The sequence below is a fragment of the Sander vitreus genome, chromosome 6, assembly GCF_031162955.1.
Source record: "Sander vitreus isolate 19-12246 chromosome 6, sanVit1, whole genome shotgun sequence".
Lineage (NCBI taxonomy): Eukaryota > Metazoa > Chordata > Actinopteri > Perciformes > Percidae > Sander > Sander vitreus.
Window position 1 is genome coordinate 30,011,945 of NC_135860.1, and position 23,062 is coordinate 30,035,006.

At 41.7% G+C, this 23,062-nt stretch overlaps 1 protein-coding gene across 1 annotated transcript in view; it reads left to right on the forward strand.

Moving 5' to 3' along the window:
• Positions 1 to 23,062, forward strand: part of bckdhb (branched chain keto acid dehydrogenase E1 subunit beta) — a 56,899-nt gene that overhangs the window by 26,922 nt on the left and 6,915 nt on the right. Inside the window, exon 9 of the mRNA XM_078253680.1 lies at positions 19,820 to 19,906. Within this exon, the coding sequence (XP_078109806.1) occupies positions 19,820 to 19,906 (87 nt within the window). The remainder of the gene's footprint in view (positions 1 to 19,819; positions 19,907 to 23,062) is intronic.

Genomic DNA, 23,062 nt, shown 5'->3' on the forward strand with positions numbered 1-23,062 from the left:
AACACAGTATTGCCAGAAGCCTAGATTATATTTTTATCACTGCATTTAATATGTAAAAATCTCACAATAGTTGACATGCCTTTTGGCGTAGTAAATCAGTGTTTAAGAGTTTGAGGAGCCTTTTGTACGGGTTGTTCATCCTCTGATGAATAGATTTTTGGGACCAGTGCTATTCTTAGCTGTAGAGAGGGAGTAGCCAAGACATTGTGTCAACTTCTTAATTCAAAAGATTGTACACCTGGTGTCAAGCTTTTCCGGCATGCGCAAGGCTCTGTAAAGCTGGCCTTTTGTACTGCTTATTAACTGGCCGTCAGATGCGGTGAGTGTGCAGACAGTGAGATAGGACGCAGACACACATCCGGCTGCTGGCAGCCAATTAAAAGTCCCTGTGAGTCACATTTACCCTGTTTATCTTTCAGTCAGGATGTGTGCACATGTGTCTGTGTTGACTGGCGAGCTGATTTATATGTAGTAAGCGCGTTGTTTTTGAGTATGGATGTAAAAGATAAATGAAGAAAGATTTGTCTTTCAGCATGAGAGATCATTAAGGCAGCGCTCTTCAGGAACATGCCAACTTTCTGTTTCCTGAGGGATGCATTCTGGCAGCCACCAGCTATACTTGGATCTAAATATATACAACCCTCTCGCTGACAAAGGGAATCATGGGCAGAAATTGCTGTAAATGTAGAGAAAAAGTGAGTGTATTTTATTTTGACCCGCTGTCTACAGCGGTCCAGTAAATGTAATAGTTGTTCTTTACGGGATGAACAAAATGGCTGGTTTACCTCTGCCAGACCAATGGCTCAGATGATATGCTGTGGAAAATCTCCCTGTCGTGCTTGGACAGAGTGCTCGTGGAGATGTAGTTGTGTAAAGATGCTCATCGGAGCACATGCTGCATAACAGCTTTTTGATTCCTCACTGAGTGGTCTGCTTCACTCCCTGTTGTTTAATGGCTTTTATTGTTGTTCAGATGGCCAGTTAGCCAACATTTCCGTCCGTTCTTACGTGTATCCACATTTGTTTGCCTTGGCTTTGAGTTGGCCAGTCAGCAGTATAAAGAAATCTCCGCTCTCATTATTAGTCCATCGTTGCTGATTCAGCCTCATTTTCAGGTTTTCCAGATTTCAGATCCGGCCAGTGAAGTATCAGTCGCTCGCCAGGGCCAGTCCATTATACATTCATCGGTTATTTAACCATGATTGGAGACGGCACTTCCCACAGCACCACACACAGGTCCTGTTGGGCAGCAGCTTGTGGACCTCGACAAAAAGCCTCCTATTTTCCCCTCGGTGGTTATCCACTTGCTGTAACGTCTCGACAGCGTGACTGCTCTGTCCACCATCAAGGCTAACCAGGCCTGTCCAAGACAAATCCGCTGTCATCGATTGGCTGATGTGGCCAAAATGAAGTTGCAATACTTGAAAGGGAAAGCCCCACAGACGGGCTCCAAAGTCCTTTGTCATCCAAAGTCCTTTGTCATCAATAAAAGTAAATCATGTCAAATTATGCATTTTATTTTACAAAGGCTTGTGGACGAATGGGATTGTTAACCACCTTTACCCTTTATAGGGCTTATATAGCAAGTCAAGTTCGAATAAATTTGAACTAACACGTAATTTGTTCAAATTAATCTGAATGCAACAAATATATTGTAATGCGTTACGATAGCCTGACAAGGGTCCTGAGGATGAGTGTGGCAAAGTACGCAGGCAGACGATGTTGTACAGTTGACATCGCTCCAGTCATTTCTGTTGCCTCCGCTGCCTCACTTGGTGGCAGCTAGCAGGGTGAATCATCTAATTTGTTGTCATTGAAAATAAAGTAAGGCAGTTGCTTTTTATGAAGTCGGGAAACAGACAGACAGTTTCTTAGATGCTTTGGTGTCGTAATAATCCGACCAGCATGGCATTGCTCGCTGGTGTCCTCCTTCATTTTTATTTATTAACTTAGTTTACTGATAGTTCAGTAGGGCATGCAATAGACCAAGCTGATAGTGAACCACATGAAAGCTACTTAAAATGGTCAGTTGTGCTTATATATTGAATTTGAAATTAAAGTTTCAATTTTAAATAAAAAGTGACAGCCCAAATCCGTCCTAATCAATGTTTTACAGCGAACTATAAACACAATATTTGTGCATTATTGTACAATAGAGAGTTGAAAGTATAGTTTTCTTCCTTGTTTTTACGACTGATGTATTCAAAGAGTCAACTTTACATCCCTAATACTTTTTATTAAAAGGTAATTGCACAAGATGCATTGGGCCAAGATGTTGTCACTGTAAGGAGTGGTCATATCTTCTGAGAAAAAGCTGCTGTTATAGCCTCTGTTGTGTTTGTATCTCTTAGTTACTCGCTGAGCAAGTCGGTGCTAGCCTGTGAGTTTGCAAGACCCATCTGCGCCCATAAAATACTTTAAGTGATCCATCAAAATTCTGTCTTTGGAGTATCAAACTCCCACCCCCTGCAGGCATGAAAGGTAGACAATGAACACAGTTGTTTGTATCATTAAACCACAGGACAGCAATCAACACATGCTCGGCAAGCACAAACAAAAAACGTAAGTTCAATGAAGACACTTGATGTTAAATTGGCTACTTAAGACCCAATAGCACTACATGATTCTCACTGTATTCAATATTTAGTTTAAAGTGCTCATATTATGCTCATTTTCAGGTTCATAATTGTATTTAGAGATTGTACCAGAATAGGTTTATGTGGTTTCATTTTCAGAAAACACCATATTTTTGTTGCACATTGCTGCAGCTCCTCTTTTCACCCTGTGTGTTGAGCTCTCTGTTTTAGCTACAGAGTGAGACATCTCACTTCTGTTCAGTCTTTGTTGGGAGTCGAACATGCACAGTATGTACTGCTAGCTTGTCAGTTGCAAAGTATGAGGGTGTGCCCTGACAGTACCTAGGTAAGGACTACTAGCCAGTCAGAAGCAGAGTATGAGGGCGTGCCCTGACAGTAGCTAGGTAAGGACTACTAGCCAGTCAGAAGCAGAGTATGAGGGCGTGCCCTGACAGTACCTAGGTAAGGACTACTAGCCAGTCAGAAGCAGAGTATGAGGGCGTGCCATGCTAGCAGCTAGGCGAGCATTATAACGTGTGTTACAAAGTGACCACCTTTGTCTCTAAAGTAAAGGCTGGACTACAATAGAGCTGTTTGGAGCAGTTTGTGAACAGTGTTTTCTGTTGGAGATGGTAAGTCCCTTTGGGGGGGGACTTTGGGCTTTTTCACTTTGGAAACCTATAACATGCAGCAAAAAGATATATATAACACAATAAAGGAAAGGGGAAAAGCCAAAAAGCACAATATGAGCACTTTAATATATTGCATATAGCAAAAGTCAAAAACAGAATGTAATAGGCATTAACCAGCCTAATATGTATAAACAATAGCTGCTTTGCTTGAAAGTTGCAGCTATTGTTCAAACATCTCAGAATTATGACACATTTAAGAAGTTGTGTCAAACCGTGCCAATGTGCTTGTAATTAAATGTTTGATATTAAGACATCTGCTCAACCAACTACCGTGTATGTATATTTGGGAGCGGTGCCGATTCTGATGCTGTTCTATCAGGACTTGAGCTGGCCTGTGTGTCCCTGGTGCGTCTGGTAACGGTTATCTCCAGCTCATTGTCTTCTCTTAAATGTGTGTAAACTTTCTCCTTCAATAGATGGGTCTCTTGGCGTGACCTCCAGCTGTAGTCTCTGTGACTGCAGCGCTGCCTGGATCTCAGCCCTCAACAGTGATGCAACCAATTTGGCTGAACCTGTTCAAACCTCAAAACATATGCAGGAGGAGTCACTTAAGGACATGCAGTGCACAAGTGCACCAATAGGTTAAGTCCAACAGCCTATAAAATGCATTTCTTCGTCCAAGTCACAAAGGCAGAATTTAATGGATGGTTGATAGAGGGAGAAGAGGGGGCTGTGTGAGGAAGAAGTGTGCAGCAGCATCTGGTCTGATTCTTGGAAGTGATGCAGGTTGCAATGTCTGCATGTTCAGAGTTCTGAGTATGTTGACTCACTGTACAGATAAGACCTTATCAAGGCTCTGCTTACCCCCTCACTTTCCCTTAATGGTTTCAAGCTGTAATGTGTGTCCCGAGCCAAAGACGGCTGGTAAATGCAGTGTATGGAAGCAGGCGGGAGCCAGGCAGGACACAGCACCCTCGGATATGTTTGTTTGTCATGCGCTGAGGTGGAAAAAGTCGTGAAGGCAAATAGATTCAGAAAGCAACCAATGTTTTCTGCACAATGTCAAATTCAACGTGTTGTTCTAGTCTTGACGGATGTTTTTAATACCACCTACCATAATTATATGGGCTGAATAATCTGACATTTTAGCAGAGCAGTGCACCATGGACTGATGGAAAGTATTACAAAATTGCTACCACACATGAATATGGAGCATAATCATTAAAAAGTCGGTACTTTACTTTAGTCGGTAACTTTTTGATTGTCTGTATTTATGCAAAACTGATCCTGGTTTCCTCAGATGGAAACAATCTTTTGATAATGAATAAAAACAGGCTTTCTTTGCTGTAAGCATTTAAACCATAATTTAAATATGTATGACCAATAAAGTAGTCTGGCTGTTGCTTTCAGTTGGGAAATAAAACCAGCAATATCAAGGAGTTTCAACCCAACATCGCTCTTCTCAGCCCTTTTCTGAACATGTTTTGGAAAATGTGATGCAATGTCAAAATGTTTGAGTGTCCGAATGAATGTGGTTAAGTGAGGTTTCAATTTGACGATCCGTTCTCCTTATGGAAATAATCGGCCAGGGGTTTTTCTGTTTACCTAATTTGAACACAGGATTGTTCTGCCATGTAGCAGTTTTAATAACTCAGTAGTACACATCAAGAGTTTTGCTCTGTTCACAAGAGACCCCGAGCTTAGTTACAGAGTAAATTATGATGATGTTAGCTTAACGATTCCACAACTTGGAGCATTTATTTTTTCATCAGATAGTCAAGTGGAAAAAATAAACTGATTCCTTTTTAAAAAAAATTATTAACAGGTCAGAGAAAAGTGACAAATTTATTTATTTATTTGACAAGGACTGGATACTTTCCCTATCCCACCACTTAAGAAGTCTGTTTTACATCTGCCACTCATAGCAGCCTCATTATTATCCTTGCGTTTCAGCTACAATCATGTTGAATTATGAAAATGTGTGGAGCTCTTCCAATGAAGCCAGGTTTCTGAACGGCCACATGGAAAGTTATTGAAACAAGTCTGCTGGCAAATGCTGGTTCAGAGCATGCTTCCTTGATCCTATTTTGCATGTCGCATGTGAACATGGCACTGCAGGTTTTATTTAAGATGTCACCCCAGTAATGATGCTGAAACCCAACCTTTGTTCACTGATTGTACTTCACCAGCAGAGATCCATCTTTCCTCTTCAGTTAAGCTAGGGCAGTGTCTCATGACATAATCTGAACCCGAGACAGAACTTTTCATCCTTGTTTCAGCCGCAGCTTTCTATGACCTTTGCATTTCCATGAAAGCCAATTGAAGAACGTTTGGCAGAATGATGACCTAGCCTTTTTGCTTAATTCCTTAATAAATAGAAACATGAGCTTTTGAGGTCCTATTTATGATAATGATTCAGAACAGCAAATCATGGCTACCAACAGGTGGCCTCCACATGATGGCCCAGGACCTGCCTTTTTCTGCCATGAAGAAGAAGATGAAGGGCTTCTTTGCACGGTATTTTAGATTAGTATTGTTCAAATAAGGGCAAAGCTACAGGAAAAAATAGCTGCAAAACTACCTGAACAGTAGCACTGGTGTCAGTAAAATTGTAACCATATGAGTTTCTGTTCATATTTTTTTTTTCTTGCAATAATTGCGGAGTATGATCAAATTATAATAGACAATCCCTACCAAGAACAACAAAAAGTAGCAATGTTAATGTCAAATAAAGACATAGAAATGGCTGAAAAAATGGTTGCTTTAATTATGAATAAAAAAAGATGAGAAACTATAAAATGTTTGATAACATTGCAGGTAAGGAGTTTTCTAATTTGAGCAGTCTTTTTAATGTTACATTTGAATCGATATGAAAAAGGCCAAGGACATAATTCATAATTCAGCCTTTTTTGCTTTTTGTGGAAATAGCCACTCACGGTCTGATTTTTTTTTTTTTTTATAAATCCATGTCCGTCTGCTCTGTCCTTGTGGTAAAGTTCTACTAAAATGACATTGAAATCCGCCATTGTTGTCCGTCTCATTAAAGCAACAAGGAAGAACGGCTCTAACGATTTCTACACATACGATCAAATGCAAGGAGCACCAAACGTCTGCAGAGTTTATCAACCCCTGATCAGTTCAACCACTGAATGATCTGTGCACGTGTGAGAGCAGCTAATAAGAGACAGAGGCGCAAAGAGAAAAGTAAAGCAGTGCTATAAAGTTAAGAACCACCCGTCCTCATGTGCGCGTGTGCATGTCTAGGATCTTGCACCCATTGGTAATTGGCCACTATGTCTTACCAGCTAACTGTTCTCAAAGTTGTCTATTAACACATCACAAGTTCACAAATCTAGCAAATGAGAATTTCACATAGAGAACATTATTGGTCTGTAAGAATCCCCTTGCCTTGGTAATATACCTTTTTTGTTGTATGTTGACATGTCATAGTAGGAAAAGCACAGGTGTATTCAAACCCATTAATGATGGCTGCATTCCACTTAGGAGAGGCCCTGGTATTGTGCATGCTGACTCACTGAAATAGCTCACTGGGACACTTGATGGAACTGAGCCATCGTTAAGGTTATCAATTTCAGCTGTGCTTTTCATACTATGACAAGTCAAAATGTCTGCCCAAATTTGACACCCAGCACAGTGGTAGAGTAGCCTCTGCCTTCTGAGTCTGTGGTCTGGAGCCGGGCCAGGGATGATGCAGGCAGCCTGGTAGTGATTAGCAGACAGACGGACCGGGCTCATGCCTGAGTTTCCCTTTCAGTCGTGGGGTTTCCGCCAGTATCTGCTCACTGGCCCACCACAACACCTCCTAATATCTTTGGCCCACTGTCACACACACACACACACACACACACACACTATAAGTAGAATAAAATGGCACAGGAAGAAAGTGGCCAGATGTTTGGGTCCCACTCCCTGCATTCTTGTTATTATAGCCCACGTCTGTAATTACAATGTTAACACTGAGCTCTGTGGACCGAACCAGCAGGACTTTGTGGAGAGAAAGAAAGAAAGAAAGAAAATGTGGGGCAAGAAAGAGAGCCGGATAAAGATTGGAAGGGGGGATTTTGGGGCAAGGGGAGCCATACGTGCCTTTTGGCCGATGTGTGTGTCAGAACTCTGTCATGTGTCGTGCCGCAGCAGTGTTTCAGTGGAAAATTACTCATGGTTGTTTTTCTGTGATGGTTCCAGCTCCTCATTCTTTCTCTCCTGGTGTCACTGGTGAAAAGTATGGCGTAATGCACTGCAAAAAGAATAAACCCTTGACCAGCACTTGAGTTTCCAGCATTTGGGTAATTCATCTGTATTAGATGTGTACATCACAAAATGTTTGGTTGGTGAAGCCCATTTGTGGTTTACCAAACATTTTTAGGGTAGAGTAATCTCCCCTCTGTGTCTCCTCCAATCCCCCCACTTGACTGTCTTCTACTGACTTCTTTTCCATTCTTCCTTCTGGCAGTATCTAGCGCTCACATTCCACGGCTAGGCACTGGAGATTTCTCAAATTCTTCCCAGTGTCACCGGAGAAACGTGCCCAAATCCACACTACGGCACACATTGTAAAGCCATATAGGCTCATAGCTCCGACAGACACGGAGTATTAGGATGCATAGTGAATAGTAGCCATGGTTATGTTTTTTTTTTTTTTTTTTGAAAGAGACCGACTAGCTAGTGAACAGATGAGCGCATTGTCACTCACCCCAGGATGTCTCCAGTTATATACAGTCTATGGATGTCTCCCATACAGATCAAACCGATGAGAATAATTACCAGACACTGTTGAAAATGGGCAGAAACATCAAAATGAGGCAGAGAAATTGCACTTTTCTCTTCTATTTCTCTCATGCATGATTGTTGGCTAAACACATGATACATGATAATGATGAAGATGGCAGTGACACTTTCTTGTTATGAAGTGAGACCTCTTAAAGCAAAAGGCCCTTTATGTTGGACTGGTTGTTGCCTTGTTGGGCCAGGTCGTCAGTTTTCCACTGGAGAGGACGGTTTAGTTAAGGAGCCTTGGCCAGATGTGTGGGCAGATTGAGATCATCGAGGTCAGCATGTAGGCCGATAGCAGGACTGAGTGGAAAAGACGGAGTGTCTGAAGTCACAAGGACACAAGTCTGTTGCGTAACCTGAAACCAAACCAAAAAGTTATAACGATTTTCATCAATCTTAAACGGAGGGTTTTATTTTTTTCTTTTCACAGCGGCTCTTAAGAATAATCGAAAACATATTTATTAATGTGTTATATTTTTTTGAATCTCCCTTTTTAAAATGGTTTGGAATTGTTAACAATTATTTAAACTCTCAATTATTTTCACCCATGTTTCTTAGACTTTCATTTTAGTGTTCATTGGCTGTGTTTTGACTTTTTTGTCTGCACTTCACAGAGTTCACAGTTTTGCCAGCACTCTGATATCTTTTATACTGAAGTTAGAGTTGAAGCTTGTTTTTCCATTATAAAAGGAAAATACTGTTTTTGGACATATTAGTGTAAACCATGCCTTAAGGCCTCTGGGTGGGTGTTTCCCATGACATGTACTGACATTTAAGAGCCAGTGTTGTTAGGAAATTAGCTGTCCATCTTTTATTTAACAGACTGTATATGCACTAACAATTGAGAGAATTGAAATTATTTAAAAAATGTCGTTGTACATTATGTTTACTGTTTTGTGACTTTCACAACAAAATGGTACGTCACTGTTTATAAAAGAAACAAATATATTTGGGACAATTATTTTTCAAAATTTCAGTATTGATAGGAGCCAGATGCTGTCGCCTCTGTGGTGTCTCTGTGCTCCTGTAGGAATGTCACGGGTACTGGAATGCATTAAACAGGCTTCCTGTTGTGGAGGTTTGTGAAGTTCTTCAGCACGGGGTTTATGTTAGTCTTCATAGCTTCCTCTTAAAGAACTGCATTTTAAAACCATGCGCAAAACCTACGAGAGTGATTTCCTGGCCGAAAGTTCCATTTAAGAACTGAAATCTCAACTAGCAGCACAACAGTGCATTTTCACGGAGCACAACACCAGGGGGAAAGCAGCCACCATAGCATCATATTGAGTCAAGTTCTTGTGAAACATAAAAGACCATTCAAAGACAGAGGAGGCATTTTTAAAGGCTACAGACTCGCTGTTTGGATATTTAAAAAATAAAACATTTGAGGATCAACTAACAATGACATTGACTGTTGAGTGTTTCTCCCTTCAATAGATCACAGATGCAGCACAGTTGTAGAATGGTGTTCGACGACGCGAGTACCAGAGAGAGTATAATGGACATTTTGCCACTGAAAGGACGTACACGGGGAGAGGATATTTCCAAGCATTCATGGAGTTAGTGGACAAAGTCCACCTGCCTATTTCTAAACTAGTCTCCATTACCACCGATGGAGCCCCCACATGTGCCTTGTGTAAACACGATTCTTTCCAGACTTTATCCATTATCATTGCATCATCCACCAACAAGTTTTGCGTGGGAAGGTGGACAGAGAGGCAGCTTTCCATGCTCAGGTGGAAGATACTAAAGCGGGTCACACAGAGTTGCTGTTGCATACTGACGATGCTAAGCAGAGGCAAATTCCTGGCAAGATTTTGCAAGCTATTGCCTGAAGTGAAAGAATTTCTCAGGCAGTCTGAAGATGCAGTGTATGCCCAGCTCGATGACGAGCAGTGGCTCATGGACTTGGCGTTCCTCACTGAATTGACTGGCATTCTGAATGCTCTGAATTTAGAGTTGCAGGGGAAAAAACAAAACTATAATTGACATGATCAGTGTTGTGAACACTGTAAGCGCAAACTACAGCTACTTTCAACCAAGCTGCAGCGCCAGGACCTGCGCTAATTTCAAAGCATGCATGCAGACCTTAAGGGCAAATATGCAGCTCAACTCGACAGTGTTGAACAAGTTCAGAGCATTGCCTCAGTTTTTGAAAGACATGCATCACTCAAGCCAGTCGCCTCATACATGTGTTTCCCGTTTACGTTTGTTTCCCATATTGATGTGGATGACATTGCCTCCAAAGTGGGAACACTATTCCTACTGGACATTACTGCAGTGGAGGAGGAAATTCTTACCCAGAATGACGTTCGTGACGATAAAATTCAGGGCATCCACTGACATAAAGGGTGAATTTGGGCACCTGCTCTCAGATAAGAAGTATCCTAACATACAAAGATGTGCTTTTTGCCTGTCAGCCCTATGTGGATCAACCCAACCTGTGTGTGTGAATCTGCCTTCTCCCACATGAAAACCATGAAGGCCAAGTTCAGATCCACCATGACAGATGACCACCCATGCGCCTCCCTGAGACTTGCCACCAGCTGCTACATCCCTGATTACGAGAAACTACCATCCTCCTCCAAAAATTCCTATCACTTCCTTCTCTGAAATGGAAAATGTGCTTTATGCAACTTATGATGGGATAGAGACTGGGATTTTGGACTGGTAGATCGTGTGATGTTGAAAAATGTAAAAGTAGATCGGAAGTGTAAAAACGTTGAGCACCCCTGCACTAGCAGAACATCCTGCCACAGAGCCCTTATGTCCAAACCCCAAAAATATTTTCTGTAGATAGTTCTTTGCATCCCCGAGCATACAACTGTTTATTATGTATTTAGAGCGTAGCCTCACTAAAATTAACCAGAAAAGGGAACAAAACTCAATTAAACAAAGATAACCCCAGTATTTCCGCAATGTACATATATGATTACACAATGCAAAAATAACCCCTTTGTTATGGTATAAACCATTTAATAAGGCCTTTCGTTGATTGATTTTTTTTACTACCTTAATCTCTGTTCATACATGCGGCAGCCTTTGAGATGCTCACAAAGAGCTGTCACCCAGTTGGAGTGTACAGTTATATAGGGATGCACCGATCCGACTTTTTCAGTCCCGATACCGATGCCTGGGCGTTGTGTATCTGTCGATACCCGATACCGTTGTTGAATTAATAATACACTGTATACCTTCCACCTTATACCTTCCTTCCACCATGTGGAAGAGACTAAAGGCACCAGACTTTCCTAACTAAACATTACTTCCCTAACTAAGACAAAATAACATAGATGGAATGTATTGAATTCTTACTTATTTGTACACTCAACTCTTCCAGCATGCGACACACATGTGACTTAGGAAAAAAAACTAACAAAACTATTTTGTCAATATTGGGACCGATATCCGATCTTAATATCGGATCGGTGCACCCCACTACTATGTAGTCTGTGGTGCAGTGTGGTTGCAGGCCATAAAGGTAGAGAATGAGTGCGTGCTGTGTGTGTGTCGGGGAGTAATTGAGATGAATTGGTTTTAATGGGACTTTATGGGATGTTTGGAGTTATTCCTGTCTGAGGTCTCCTCTGGCGTCCTGGCTCCTCTGGAGGATGGCTTGGCCCTCTGCCCAGCGCAGAGGCTGTTCTACACTTTCTTGTGCTCTCTCAACCTCTCTCTGTCGTGAGAGAGAGCGGGTGATTGTATGGCACGGAGTGAGTGAGTGTTTGTGTTTCCTCCCACCCTGCTTCCCTCCCAGCGCTCTGATTTAACAGGACCTCCGGTTCGCCGAGCACTCACCCCTCTCCGCTAATCGCAGAGTGCCACTTTAAAGGCTTCAGCAAGTAGTCAAGCCTCGTCCCGACTCTCATTTGTCATGGAGATCACATGTTGGCGCATGAGTTAGGACCCTGCGGTGGCCGTGCAATTACAGGGTCGGCAGAAGGGAGCAAAGCCAGCAAACCCAGTGGTAAGGACGACTCCTCGGTGGCGGCACAGAACTAAACTTTCTCTTCCTGTCGCGTTTTGATGGACGGCCTGAGGGATGGCGGGGTGTCACTTAAGAGTCTAGCGTGTGTGTGTGTGCACGCGTGCATACAGTCGAAGCACAGCAAATTTTGTTTTTGTCATCATTGCTTTTTTTAAATTACTCTCGACCAATTTAGTGGTGTAAAAATACAGATCCAACAAATAAGTGTTGGCAACTTATTCTGGAAAGACTCGCTTGTTTTGAAAACTTTTAAAAGCACCAGTCAAACCACAACCCAGTTTAGCTCCCAAGTATGGACTGTTTTTATTCACTTCTCATTCCCATACTCTGTACACTGTAGAATGAATTAGTCGGCTGTATACAGTGTACACTGATAAATATGCCACAGCTTTATTTATTTTTTGGCTGGATCGTGGTCCACAGGGCCTAGGGCCAGGCCTATAACCTCAAAACTCTGTCACTCTGTTCCTCAGTCACTGAGTCGCTCTGTCACTTAGTGATGAAGTTCCCCCATTGGTTGGAATAAGTGTGATGAAGACAGTGTTGGTGTTTCCCCATTGGCCATTTCCCTTTCAAACTGTACTGGCACGACGTGCGTGCATGCGTGTCACACAAACAGCATTGCCACAATGCTATTTCTAAATAAATATAGTGGATGGGGTTTTGATATTTCATTTAGTAAAAAGTCGGGGAATTAAAACTCCAGGAGAGCAGCAGAGAGGGGCAGATAAATCAAAAGTTTACAAGAATTTGTCAAATTTTTAGGATATGTGGCAAACTAAGAAACAGTTAGCTTTCATACAAACAGCTTTTGTTTTAGCTTGTCATAATTCACTATTAGCAGAGCTAGTGCGCTGTGCTTGTGTAAAACATAATAGCAGTGGAACTGCGGCAGAGCAGATTAAAATATCACTTTCTACATGTCTACATGTGTATGCTTACTGAACAGCTGTATTGACAAATTATTGGCTTTTTACTCGCAAAGGTTTTATTGCACTTACTTGCAGTTACGAGCGTAGTTGTCTCCAGCGCAGCCTCTCTGATCTGCTGTTCGCTGACTTCGCTCTGTGTGTGTTTGTTTGTGTGTGTATTGGGAGGAGCTCAGCCCCGACACAGAGCAGGAGAGACGCTGCAGCATGATTTTTTTTAATTATGTCGTTTTTTATAATAGTTTAATGATAATGTTTAATGAATAATGACGATAAAAATACTAAAAAAAATCGGTCAGCACTACTAAAGATGAACATTCAATATCTATATTTACATTATAAACACCACCGCTGACTATCCCTGTAACAATTTGGCTACACTTCAACATAATGACCATACACGGCATGCCATATACTAGGTTTTCTCTAGGAGTCTTGTTTGCACTATATGTACAGTATGTCTCCATTTCCCTAAATGTACACTTTAATGCCAAAATACCATTACAGCATCAGCAGCAGGAGGCAACCTATGAAATATAAATTAATCAATCCTGAGTAAGCGATTTATGAAAAGCAGTGTGTGTATGCATGTGTGGTGTACTTGAACACACTATATACATATGCATATTTGGCTGTGCAGTATGCATCCACATGCCTTTGTGGGGCCCCCATTTCTGTGTGTGTGTGCGTGCGTGCGCGCCATGGGAGAGTGACAGCTCTGACTTTAGCCTCTGAGGTTATGCCAGGTCATTGGCCGCCAGCCTCTCAGTGGTGGGGAGCACTGGGACTGAGAGCATAGGCTTCATGAAAGCAGAGTAAATGGATGGTTTGAGAGATAGATGGACAGAGGAGCAAAGAGAAAAACTGGTGACGAGGATGAGACGAACCACAGCATGGAGGAACGATGGAGTCAGGAAGAACAGAACAGAAGGAGCACAGATTGAAGTAGTGAGGAAGGAGTGAATGCAGGCGGACGAGCTCTATGTTGCTCATTAGGTTTGGGTGTGTATGGGAATGGCGGTAAACATGACATTTCCCCTGCAGCCAGCGGAACGACTCCGGCATCTAATGACAGCCCTGCAGCACAATGAATAGTAAAGCTGCAGCCACCAGAGCTGTTGCCCAGCCCAACTACCACCAGCCGCCACCAACCAGGATCCCTCGTTTTGACTCTGAGCCGGGGCAGGGAGGAGGATGTCTCAAGCCAAGCAACTTACAGAACCGTACATACAGAACCGTAATTGACCTAAAAAATGTCACCAACTAGGAAAAGGGTACAATCTAATGTTACTGTGAATGCCAGCCAATGCCAGTTAAGTATGGCCCCAAATTCTGTATTTTTTAACTTGAGTGAATCTCAAACCTGAGATTCAGGTCTTTTTCAGGATTTTCTTTAGACATAAAGTCAGATCCTGCAGGAAACAATTGCAAGTGTCCACCCTTTACTGAACTGGTGTCATTAAGGTGATGCCACAGTGTCCTAGCTGGCACTTAAATCAAGCAAGGCTCCGGGTGTGTATCCTTGTTTTGTCATGTAATTATTGTCTGGGAAAACTTTAGTAGTAAATAACAAGTTGACTAATTTATAGCCTGACTTCCTTTGAGATTGTTTGCTTTTCTCAGAAGCTAGACAGTGTTAGAAAACATTAAGAATTTATGCTTGACTAGGGTTGCAAAATTCTGGGAATCTACTGGCTCGGGGGGGAACAATGTTATGTTGGACACTGACAAAGTGAAATGTTTCAAGTGGTGAGTTACATAGCTAAGAAGTTAATGTGAAAAGGTACTCTGAAATAGATTTGAGCTGACAATGTGGGCTGTGTGCAAACTTAGGGTTTAAAATGAACAACCTATTAATAAAATAAAGAATGCATGGAAATTGATAAATTAAAACTCCTCAATTAGCATTCTCAATCAAGCTACATCCCACATGGTAACAGCTAGCTAGCTAGCAGAATTTAGCAGAAGGTGTTAAGTAATAAACTGTGTACTTATCTTTAGGCAACTATCTGCTGGTTCACTGAAATATAAAAAATTGTTTACTATTTAAAAAGGTATCATTTCTAAATTTCAATTGTGCAAAAAAGCAGTGTGGGAATGCTCTTTGATTCACATGACAGGAGCCACTCAATGATAAACTCATTAGGCACGAGGCCATGGTGTAAAACCATAACAAAGAGATCCCCCTACCAGCACGTCTTCCTGAGGTTGGATTGAAAGATTCATGACATGTTTAACTATTCTGTCCTCACTGTAGACATATCATTTCTCCCATTGGATGCATCTAACTGATCATCTTCTTACAGTATTCAATGTACTTTCTGTGGCTCCTAGGCTGTCTTAAAAGTAACATCTTTGCCCCCGTTCCCAATTTTACTGATATGAAAGATGGCATTTATAGTTAAATAAGAGGATGGATGATTTTTTGAGAAAAGGGTTAAACCACACTATGAGAGTGGATTGTTCTGTCTCCTGAAACCCCATCCAGCAACCGGAAGCAACTGAGTTAAAGGCTACAGCCACAATTACTATGTAGAAGTTATTCTCGGTGCGAGTGTATCTTTTCTTTGTCTTTTGAAACCGTGTGTAATTGAACCCCAGGCAGTGAGTTGAATGAGTTGAACAGGTGAGGTGTAAGGCCGACCACGAGTAGGTTGCAATCTGACAAGAGAAGCCATTACATTTGCCCTTTTGAATAGACTGTGAATTCCATTAAGGTGGAGAGACAAACGTGTTCTCAAAAAATATGTATTGAGACGAAAACCTATATCTATGGTACCCAAAGAAATTAATCCTAAAGACTTTGGTGATTCTCTGACTTTAGCTCTAGCGCCACCATGAGGTTGACATTTGTGGCGTTAAGTAAAGTGTCTCGAAAACTGATTGATGGACTGCCATGACATTTGGCACAAAATGTATGTTGCCTAGAGGATTAATCCTAATAATTAGGGCCGAGCATAACGCGTACATGGTTTTTTAATCACATTAATCGCATGCCGGCATTTATTAATTTATTTTACACTTCACTCGGCTTTGCGTCGTGCCTAACAGGCTACTATTTTGACCCTTTGCCGCACCGTTACTTATCATCAAGCTGCCATACTTCCTCCTGCTGCAGGCTGCAGGTATGATGGAGAAAGACAGCAGCAACACAGTTCTGAATGGCGCTTTTTATTTTCCAAAACTCCCGGACGGCACGTAGACAAGTCGAAAGCCATATGCACATTGTGTAAAGCCGAATAAAATATCACTGAAGCACGTCAAGCTTGAGCTACCACCTACGAGCTAATTAACGTGACTCTGGTTGATGCTACCCGCTAGCATGCTACCCACTCAGGCAAAACAGTATTTTGGAGAGTGCTACTTGCTGACCTGTTGATGAAACCAAATCCCAAAAAAATTACTACAGCTCTTGCGAAATGGGTGGCAACTAACTGCAGACCTGCCAGCATCGTAGAAGACTCAGGTCTTAAAGACGCAGTACGGTTGGCATGTTCTGACCTGTCTCATTGCCATCGAGGGGGACAGTAGTTTCACCATACACAGCCTGTATGACACGGAGAAAGCAGCCAAACTGGAACTGCTGCAAGGTGCTGCAAACGCTCATTAACTGGTGATCACTGGATGTCAGTGAGTAATCAACATTATTTAGGAGTTACTAAACACTATATTGACTCTGGTAAGGATAGGGATTTTTTGTTAGGTACTTGGAGGAATTGTTCAATAATGACAGATTCACACATTTTTCTTTTGTTTACAATAAATAATAAACAATTACAAATCGTAAAGCCAAGTTCATAAAGTAACTTTCTTTGCATTCATTTGATTCCCAATCAAGATACACTGGTAAGAATGGCTTCCCATTGTTAATATGTACTTCAAAACTGTTCTGAAATGCAAAATAATAGAACTGAAATCATGTGATAAAATATGCGATTAATCTTTAATTGACTTTAATAACTATAGAATTTCAGCGATTAATCGCGATTAAGAAAAATTAATCGTTTGACAGCCCTACTAATAATTTAGGTGATCTCTGACTTTTCATCCGGCACCATCACCTGGTGCCACATTGCTGTCCCAGACATACTGCATTTTGCCAATTTTTTTAACATTAATGTAATGTATTATAATGCACTGGCATGCAGCACTACTTAGATCAGCCAACTGAACTAGGGTCAGCTAATGAGCACTTTGCCAGAGAGGTCACTTTTGTTTAAAAGACAATTCCGGCGCAAAATGAACCGAGGGGTTAATAACATGTACCGAGTCGACCGTTCTCTGGGATATGTTTTTATGCTAATCTAATGTGACCAGTTTTAGCACAAAACGGTAATTAGCTCATAAAGCCAGTCGTCGGGGCATGCTAAAGTAAAAAGAAATCTCGATTTCTACACCACTAACAAGGCTTAAAATAACACCACACTTCCACGGTAGCATAATGAGGGTCTCTACATGTAAACCAAAGCATTGGGAACTTTGTAAGTGTACAGACAGTTTATTAAAAAGATAGATTATAAAGACAGTACCGTTCATGTATACAGGCGGGCGCCATCTTCATGGCCAGTCTGTACACTTAGGGACCCTCATTATGCTACCGTGGAAGTGTGGTGCTATTTTTGAGCCTTGTTAGTGGTGTAGAAATAGAGATTTCTTTTTAACTTTACCCGTGCCCCGACGACTAGCGCTATAAGCTAATTACCACACACATTCGATTAGCATGAAAACAGATCCCAGAGAATGGTCGACTCGGTACACACGTGTTATTAACCCCTAGGTTCATTTTGCGCCGGAATTGTCCTTTAAGCAGGAGGGTTGTGGGTCAAGTCTATAAACTGGGTTATGAGTTTTCCCCAGGCCCCATAGTCTGACATTCTATACCATGATGTTGTAAAACCAGTGGCATGCTTCTTTTGTGTCAAAAGCAACTGAAGAATGCACTCCCAATGCAGCGAGTACTATGATGGCTCTCGCCGCAGAGAGATGACCTACAGGGATATCTGGGTGATGGCTGGTGTCACAGTCTAAATTGGAAGTTATGGTAACAGTCTTTGTGTGTTTGTGTGTAAAGGGGGGGGTGTAAAGGATTGGAGAGCACCACACCTGTATGAGTCATTGCGCTAAGGCGAACCTAACAGCAACATGTCATATCAAGACATTGCCCCACTCTCAACCCCTCGCTTGATTCCTCCTCACTGTGCCGGTTGCCGACTGTTGTTATTGTCTTCCAGTGTTATTATTAACTTCCACATTCCTGAAGATAGTGTCATATAATCAGTGATTTTTGCACACTGAACTCATTCACCTCAACTGGTTAAAGATGGCTAAATGTGTAGCCTCTGTAAACTGACATTGAATTTACAGTAGCTATTCTACATTAATGTTAAATGAAAGACTAATAAGAATCTTTACATACATACCAGCTTCTAAATACAAGGTCTTCCAATGTGCCCCACCAGATAGAGGCATGTTGGCTTTGCATCAAGTATTGGTGAACTAGTGTGACACAGTGCTGACTCATTTAGCCCTCAATATTAGTATGTGATAGTGGAACAGTTTGCCACAGTTATTTAGTGCTTCACAGCCAAACCCAGGACCTCAGCAATGTAAACATTTACCTGTTTAGCATCAGCGTGAAGCCCCAGAATGCCCCTGTGTTTAATACTTTGTGGTCCTGTTGAAGGGAAAAACTGCCAGGCCCAATTATCAGTGCCATATGGACATGTGAGGCTTATTTTCAGTCAGTTATTTAGTTATGATGGCTTTTTGGCTTGGTTTATGGCTTTGAGGGAAGGGAAAGGTATCTGATATGTACCATGCTGTGTTTATAATGAAGAGTGTATTGTTTAGTGCCATTATTTCAGTGGGAAATCAAAGCATATCCCCAAACATGGACCAGGGATTCCACCCGCACATATAAGTCTCTACACATTTATTTCAAGTCCTATTGAAAGTTTTAAATTCTCAATATAATGCAGAAAACAACATGAACTTGGTTATTGGTAAGGATTCTGAGTTGGTTTTCAGAGGTGTTTATCCAATTTATTGCTGGAAACAAGTTACACTACAACTACTAAATGCAACTACTGGGCAGAGGAAAGGTTAGCTGAAGTTGCATAGAACAGACATAGCTTTGGTCTGGACCAGTGGCAAGTGGATTAGATTATAGTATAGTACTGGTTTTATGCTGTGGTAGATAACGGGTGGAGCAGAGGCATCCTTCTGCAGTAATGTCGGGTTACAGAAAACCCAAATGTAAATGCCTTAGAGAGGCTGAGACCTCTAATGTGCATGATTGTCTCGTTGGCCCTGTATACCAGCCTATATACCAGCCTAAATCAGCCCTCCAGCGCATACTCTCGTGTCATATCCATTTTACACATGCACACAAAGTGACACAGCCAGACACACATGCAGCCTAAGGGTTGCAAGCAGATATAGCATACCACAGCAGGCAGTATGAACCACTCTGACTTGGTCACCCTAGTCTCCCAGACTACATACAGCCTCAACATGGCACCTTCTGTAGTTCATGTCTCACCTCTGCAGTGTCACTCACAATGTGTGTGTGCATTCAGAATGCACACAAACTCGTACAGACCTTTCGTGTCTAAGCGCACACTTAAGAGCAAGATGTGATGACATTGTTGGAGCGCAGAGTAAAACTGGGGCAACTGGTCACAGGTTCCTGTATGAATATTCAGCTTAGCCGTGTAGGCACTTCTTACAATGTTATGTTGGATCTCTTATTTGCTTGATTTGACCAACTTGCCCAACTTGATTTGACCAATTTAGCAGATAATGCCAACCACATCATTTGCAGGCACTGCTACTTTCAAACCCTGAAAGAGTGGAACGCTGAACCTCCTGTAATCGTCTTTGTTTTTTGTTTTTTTTCAGTCAGTGGTGAAAACTGGACGTTTGCTCATCAGTCATGAGGCACCAATAACCGGAGGCTTTGCTGCTGAAATCAGCTCAACAGTACAGGTGAGTCTGTCTATCAGAACATACTGTGTTTCATGAGAGTTTCATAGGGTCTGTGGCTCACAGGGTTAGGAGGTGGTCTTTAAAGCTTTTGGTCTTAATGGGTTGCAATGATTTTGGCAATAAAAGTCCCACTTTGTAATAAAGCTGTAATAGCCTTTCACTGAGTGCCCCAGAGCAGTGGTTTTAAAACTGTGAGATGCGCCTCCCCAGTAGGTGCGGAGAGAGTTGAAGGGAGAGCTTATTAATAACCCATCTCGCCTTACCAACTAGTCGATATCAAGCTTTGACCAATACTGGACAGATACAAGTACCTGATAATCTCAGCGCCTCTTTCTCAACTGAACTTGACAGTTCAACCCAAAAGCCATCTTTTATGTTTCTTGCAGGTGAGGGTAATGAATAAGTGAGAAGTTAAGCCATATTTTGGCAAAAAAGAAAAGTTGATGTTGCTTGAGTGGTTTGAGAGGATTTTGTGGCTATTTTTGTTTTTTCTTCACCATGGAACTGGGTCACCATTGGAATCGTATTGCTACTAATGTGAATCCAAGCTGACTACAGCCACCACACTCTACAAAGGACCAAGCAAAATCAAGCATTTAAAAACATGGATAGGAAAAGAGATAAGATTCTAGGTGGAGCACTACTCACCATAAAATAACTGGGATGTGGTGCAGGCTGCGCTTTAGGGCTGCACATTTCTGGATTTGAAAAAAAACTTAAGACTTCAGATACAGTATTAGGGAACCACTAAGGCCTATATAAAAGAGACTTCAGATACAGTATTAGGGGATCACTAAGGCCTATATAAAAGAGACTTCAGATACAGTATTAGGGGACCACTAAGGCCTATATAAAAGAGACTTCAGATACAGTATTAGGGAACCACTAAGGCCTATATAAAAGAGACTTCAGATACAGTATTAGGGGACCACTAAGGCCTATATAAAAGAGACTTCAGATACAGTATTAGGGGACCACTAAAGCCTATATAAAAGAGACTTCAGATACAGTATTTGGGAACCACTAAGGCCTATATAAAAGAGACTTCAGATACAGTATTAGGGGATCACTAAGGCCTATATAAAAGAGACTTCAGATACAGTATTAGGGGACCACTAAAGCCTATATAAAAGCATCCAAAAAGCTGCATGTCATAGGACCTTTAATCCTCTTTATGCATACATATCCACACACGTATGTTTAAACCATGTATGGATGGTGGTGCTCATTAGATGACCAGGTTTAACCTGTGGCCCAAACAATATTGCCCCCTATTAGGTTGTGGCAGAAAATGATGGTACTGCAACTATGAAAAAAAAATTGCTTTGTTATGTTTGTTATCAAATAATTGGCTTTAATGGGAGGTGAACAAGGACAAACGCCACCAAAAACAACCAAAACAAAACTACCAAGTTGCATGCATGTAAATGGGACGTAAGTCTGCTGTTGATCTGGGGAGAGAGAGAACACAACCCACACTTCTCACTCCACTGACTTTTGTTTGTCTTGTTTTCAATATATATAATGTTGGGAACATGCAATTTCACAGTGAATGTGCTATCAGACAGTGATGGATCTCCATCTATCCAAAAACCTGTCAATCAAGCTGTTAGCCAAGGAGTGTTCAGTGGAATAGTTTTGTTGGTTGGCTCCGATTCAGTCCTGTCAGACCAATGAGGGCTGAATCTGACTGCTGAGCCCCTGAAAAAGCCAGAAAGCATGTTGCATTGCGTTACTATGACAACCGTTGACCGCGAGTTATGTCAATAGCTGCGGCATAACTGCATTTTGAACAGTTTTAATACAATGATCTTAATATTTATTTTTTCTTCTGTTTCGATATGTTTCACAGCGTACTGGTGTAACGCAGCCTTCTCATTTCTTGATGCAGCTTGAGGTTAAATCATGAGTGCTTGGTTTAATGAGTTAGCTTGGCGAACTCAATGCTTGGACACTGTGCAGGAGAAATGTCATGTTTGAGTAAGAAAGCGTTGTGGCATAAAACAGTATGTCAGTTTTCAATTTGATAGAGCAATCCTACTCAGCTTTGAGAATGGGATGACAGGAAGATTCTGAGTCTGGGACTAATTGAGTTTAACAGCAGTGTGGATGGTAAATGTTTTAACTCGTACCACACCTCTTTGTTTACTTGTGTGGCCCTCCCAGGATTAAAATCAAGGGACAAAAAGAGAAACTGGTTGTCAGTAAAGCTTGTGTAGTCTAGGCAATGTTGCCTGGGAGTGCTTTAGTGTATTATTTCCAGAAAGAGTGGCTTCAGCTACTACCTTTCCACCTCAGTCCCTTCCTGGAAGATCTATTAATGGATGTTTCTCTTTTAAATAAAGACAAAGGGAAGTTAAGTAGGGCTTGGCAAGTTTCCTTTATCAAGCTTTGGCTTCTGTGCTAGTGATTTAATGTGTCATTGGCAGGCCCTTTCCTGAGTGTAGGACAGAACAGAGTAGGGCAGAATGTGGCTAAAGACAATGCTTTCATGGACCTCAGGGATGCACAGAGAGAAGTGGTGACTCATCCTTCTTCCCTTAACTCACCAAACCACAACAGACTTGACTATAGTCGATTCAGGTTCCAAAAAGTACAAACTCTGGCTGATCATTTGGATTTAGAAAAAAAGTTATACTCTTTTCCAATGGTTGTCAAAGACATAATGGAATGCTGTACACTTGTGACCGCTGTGTATTACAAGAACTCTCTGCTTGGAACAATTAGAAAAAAAGTGCAGATGACATACCAAGTGTACAATACAGTACTGAAGATGGTAGTTTGGTCTTAACTACAGTTTATTCTCCACACAAGCCATATTTTAGACTGCATTTAATCATATAGCATTGCCACTCAGGGGGTCTCAGAGTTCTCTGTGGGGCCCTTGGATTGCCTGGTTCTAGGTCCACTTGTAGTACTTTCCATTATTTGTGTAATTTAAACCAGTAGTCCAACATCCAGCCCAGCATGCCCCACTGAGTTGTGGTACTGTTCTGGGATGTGGTTCAAAGACTACTGACTCCACTCTGGCCTAGTTGGTGTTCGCTGAAGCTGAAGGCTTACATATCTTCTGCCATAAATGCCTTCTGAATCAGAATCAAGTTGCCTGTCGGGTTAGTCTGAATTAAAAGCAGAGTAGCCACGAGGCCTGGGGCG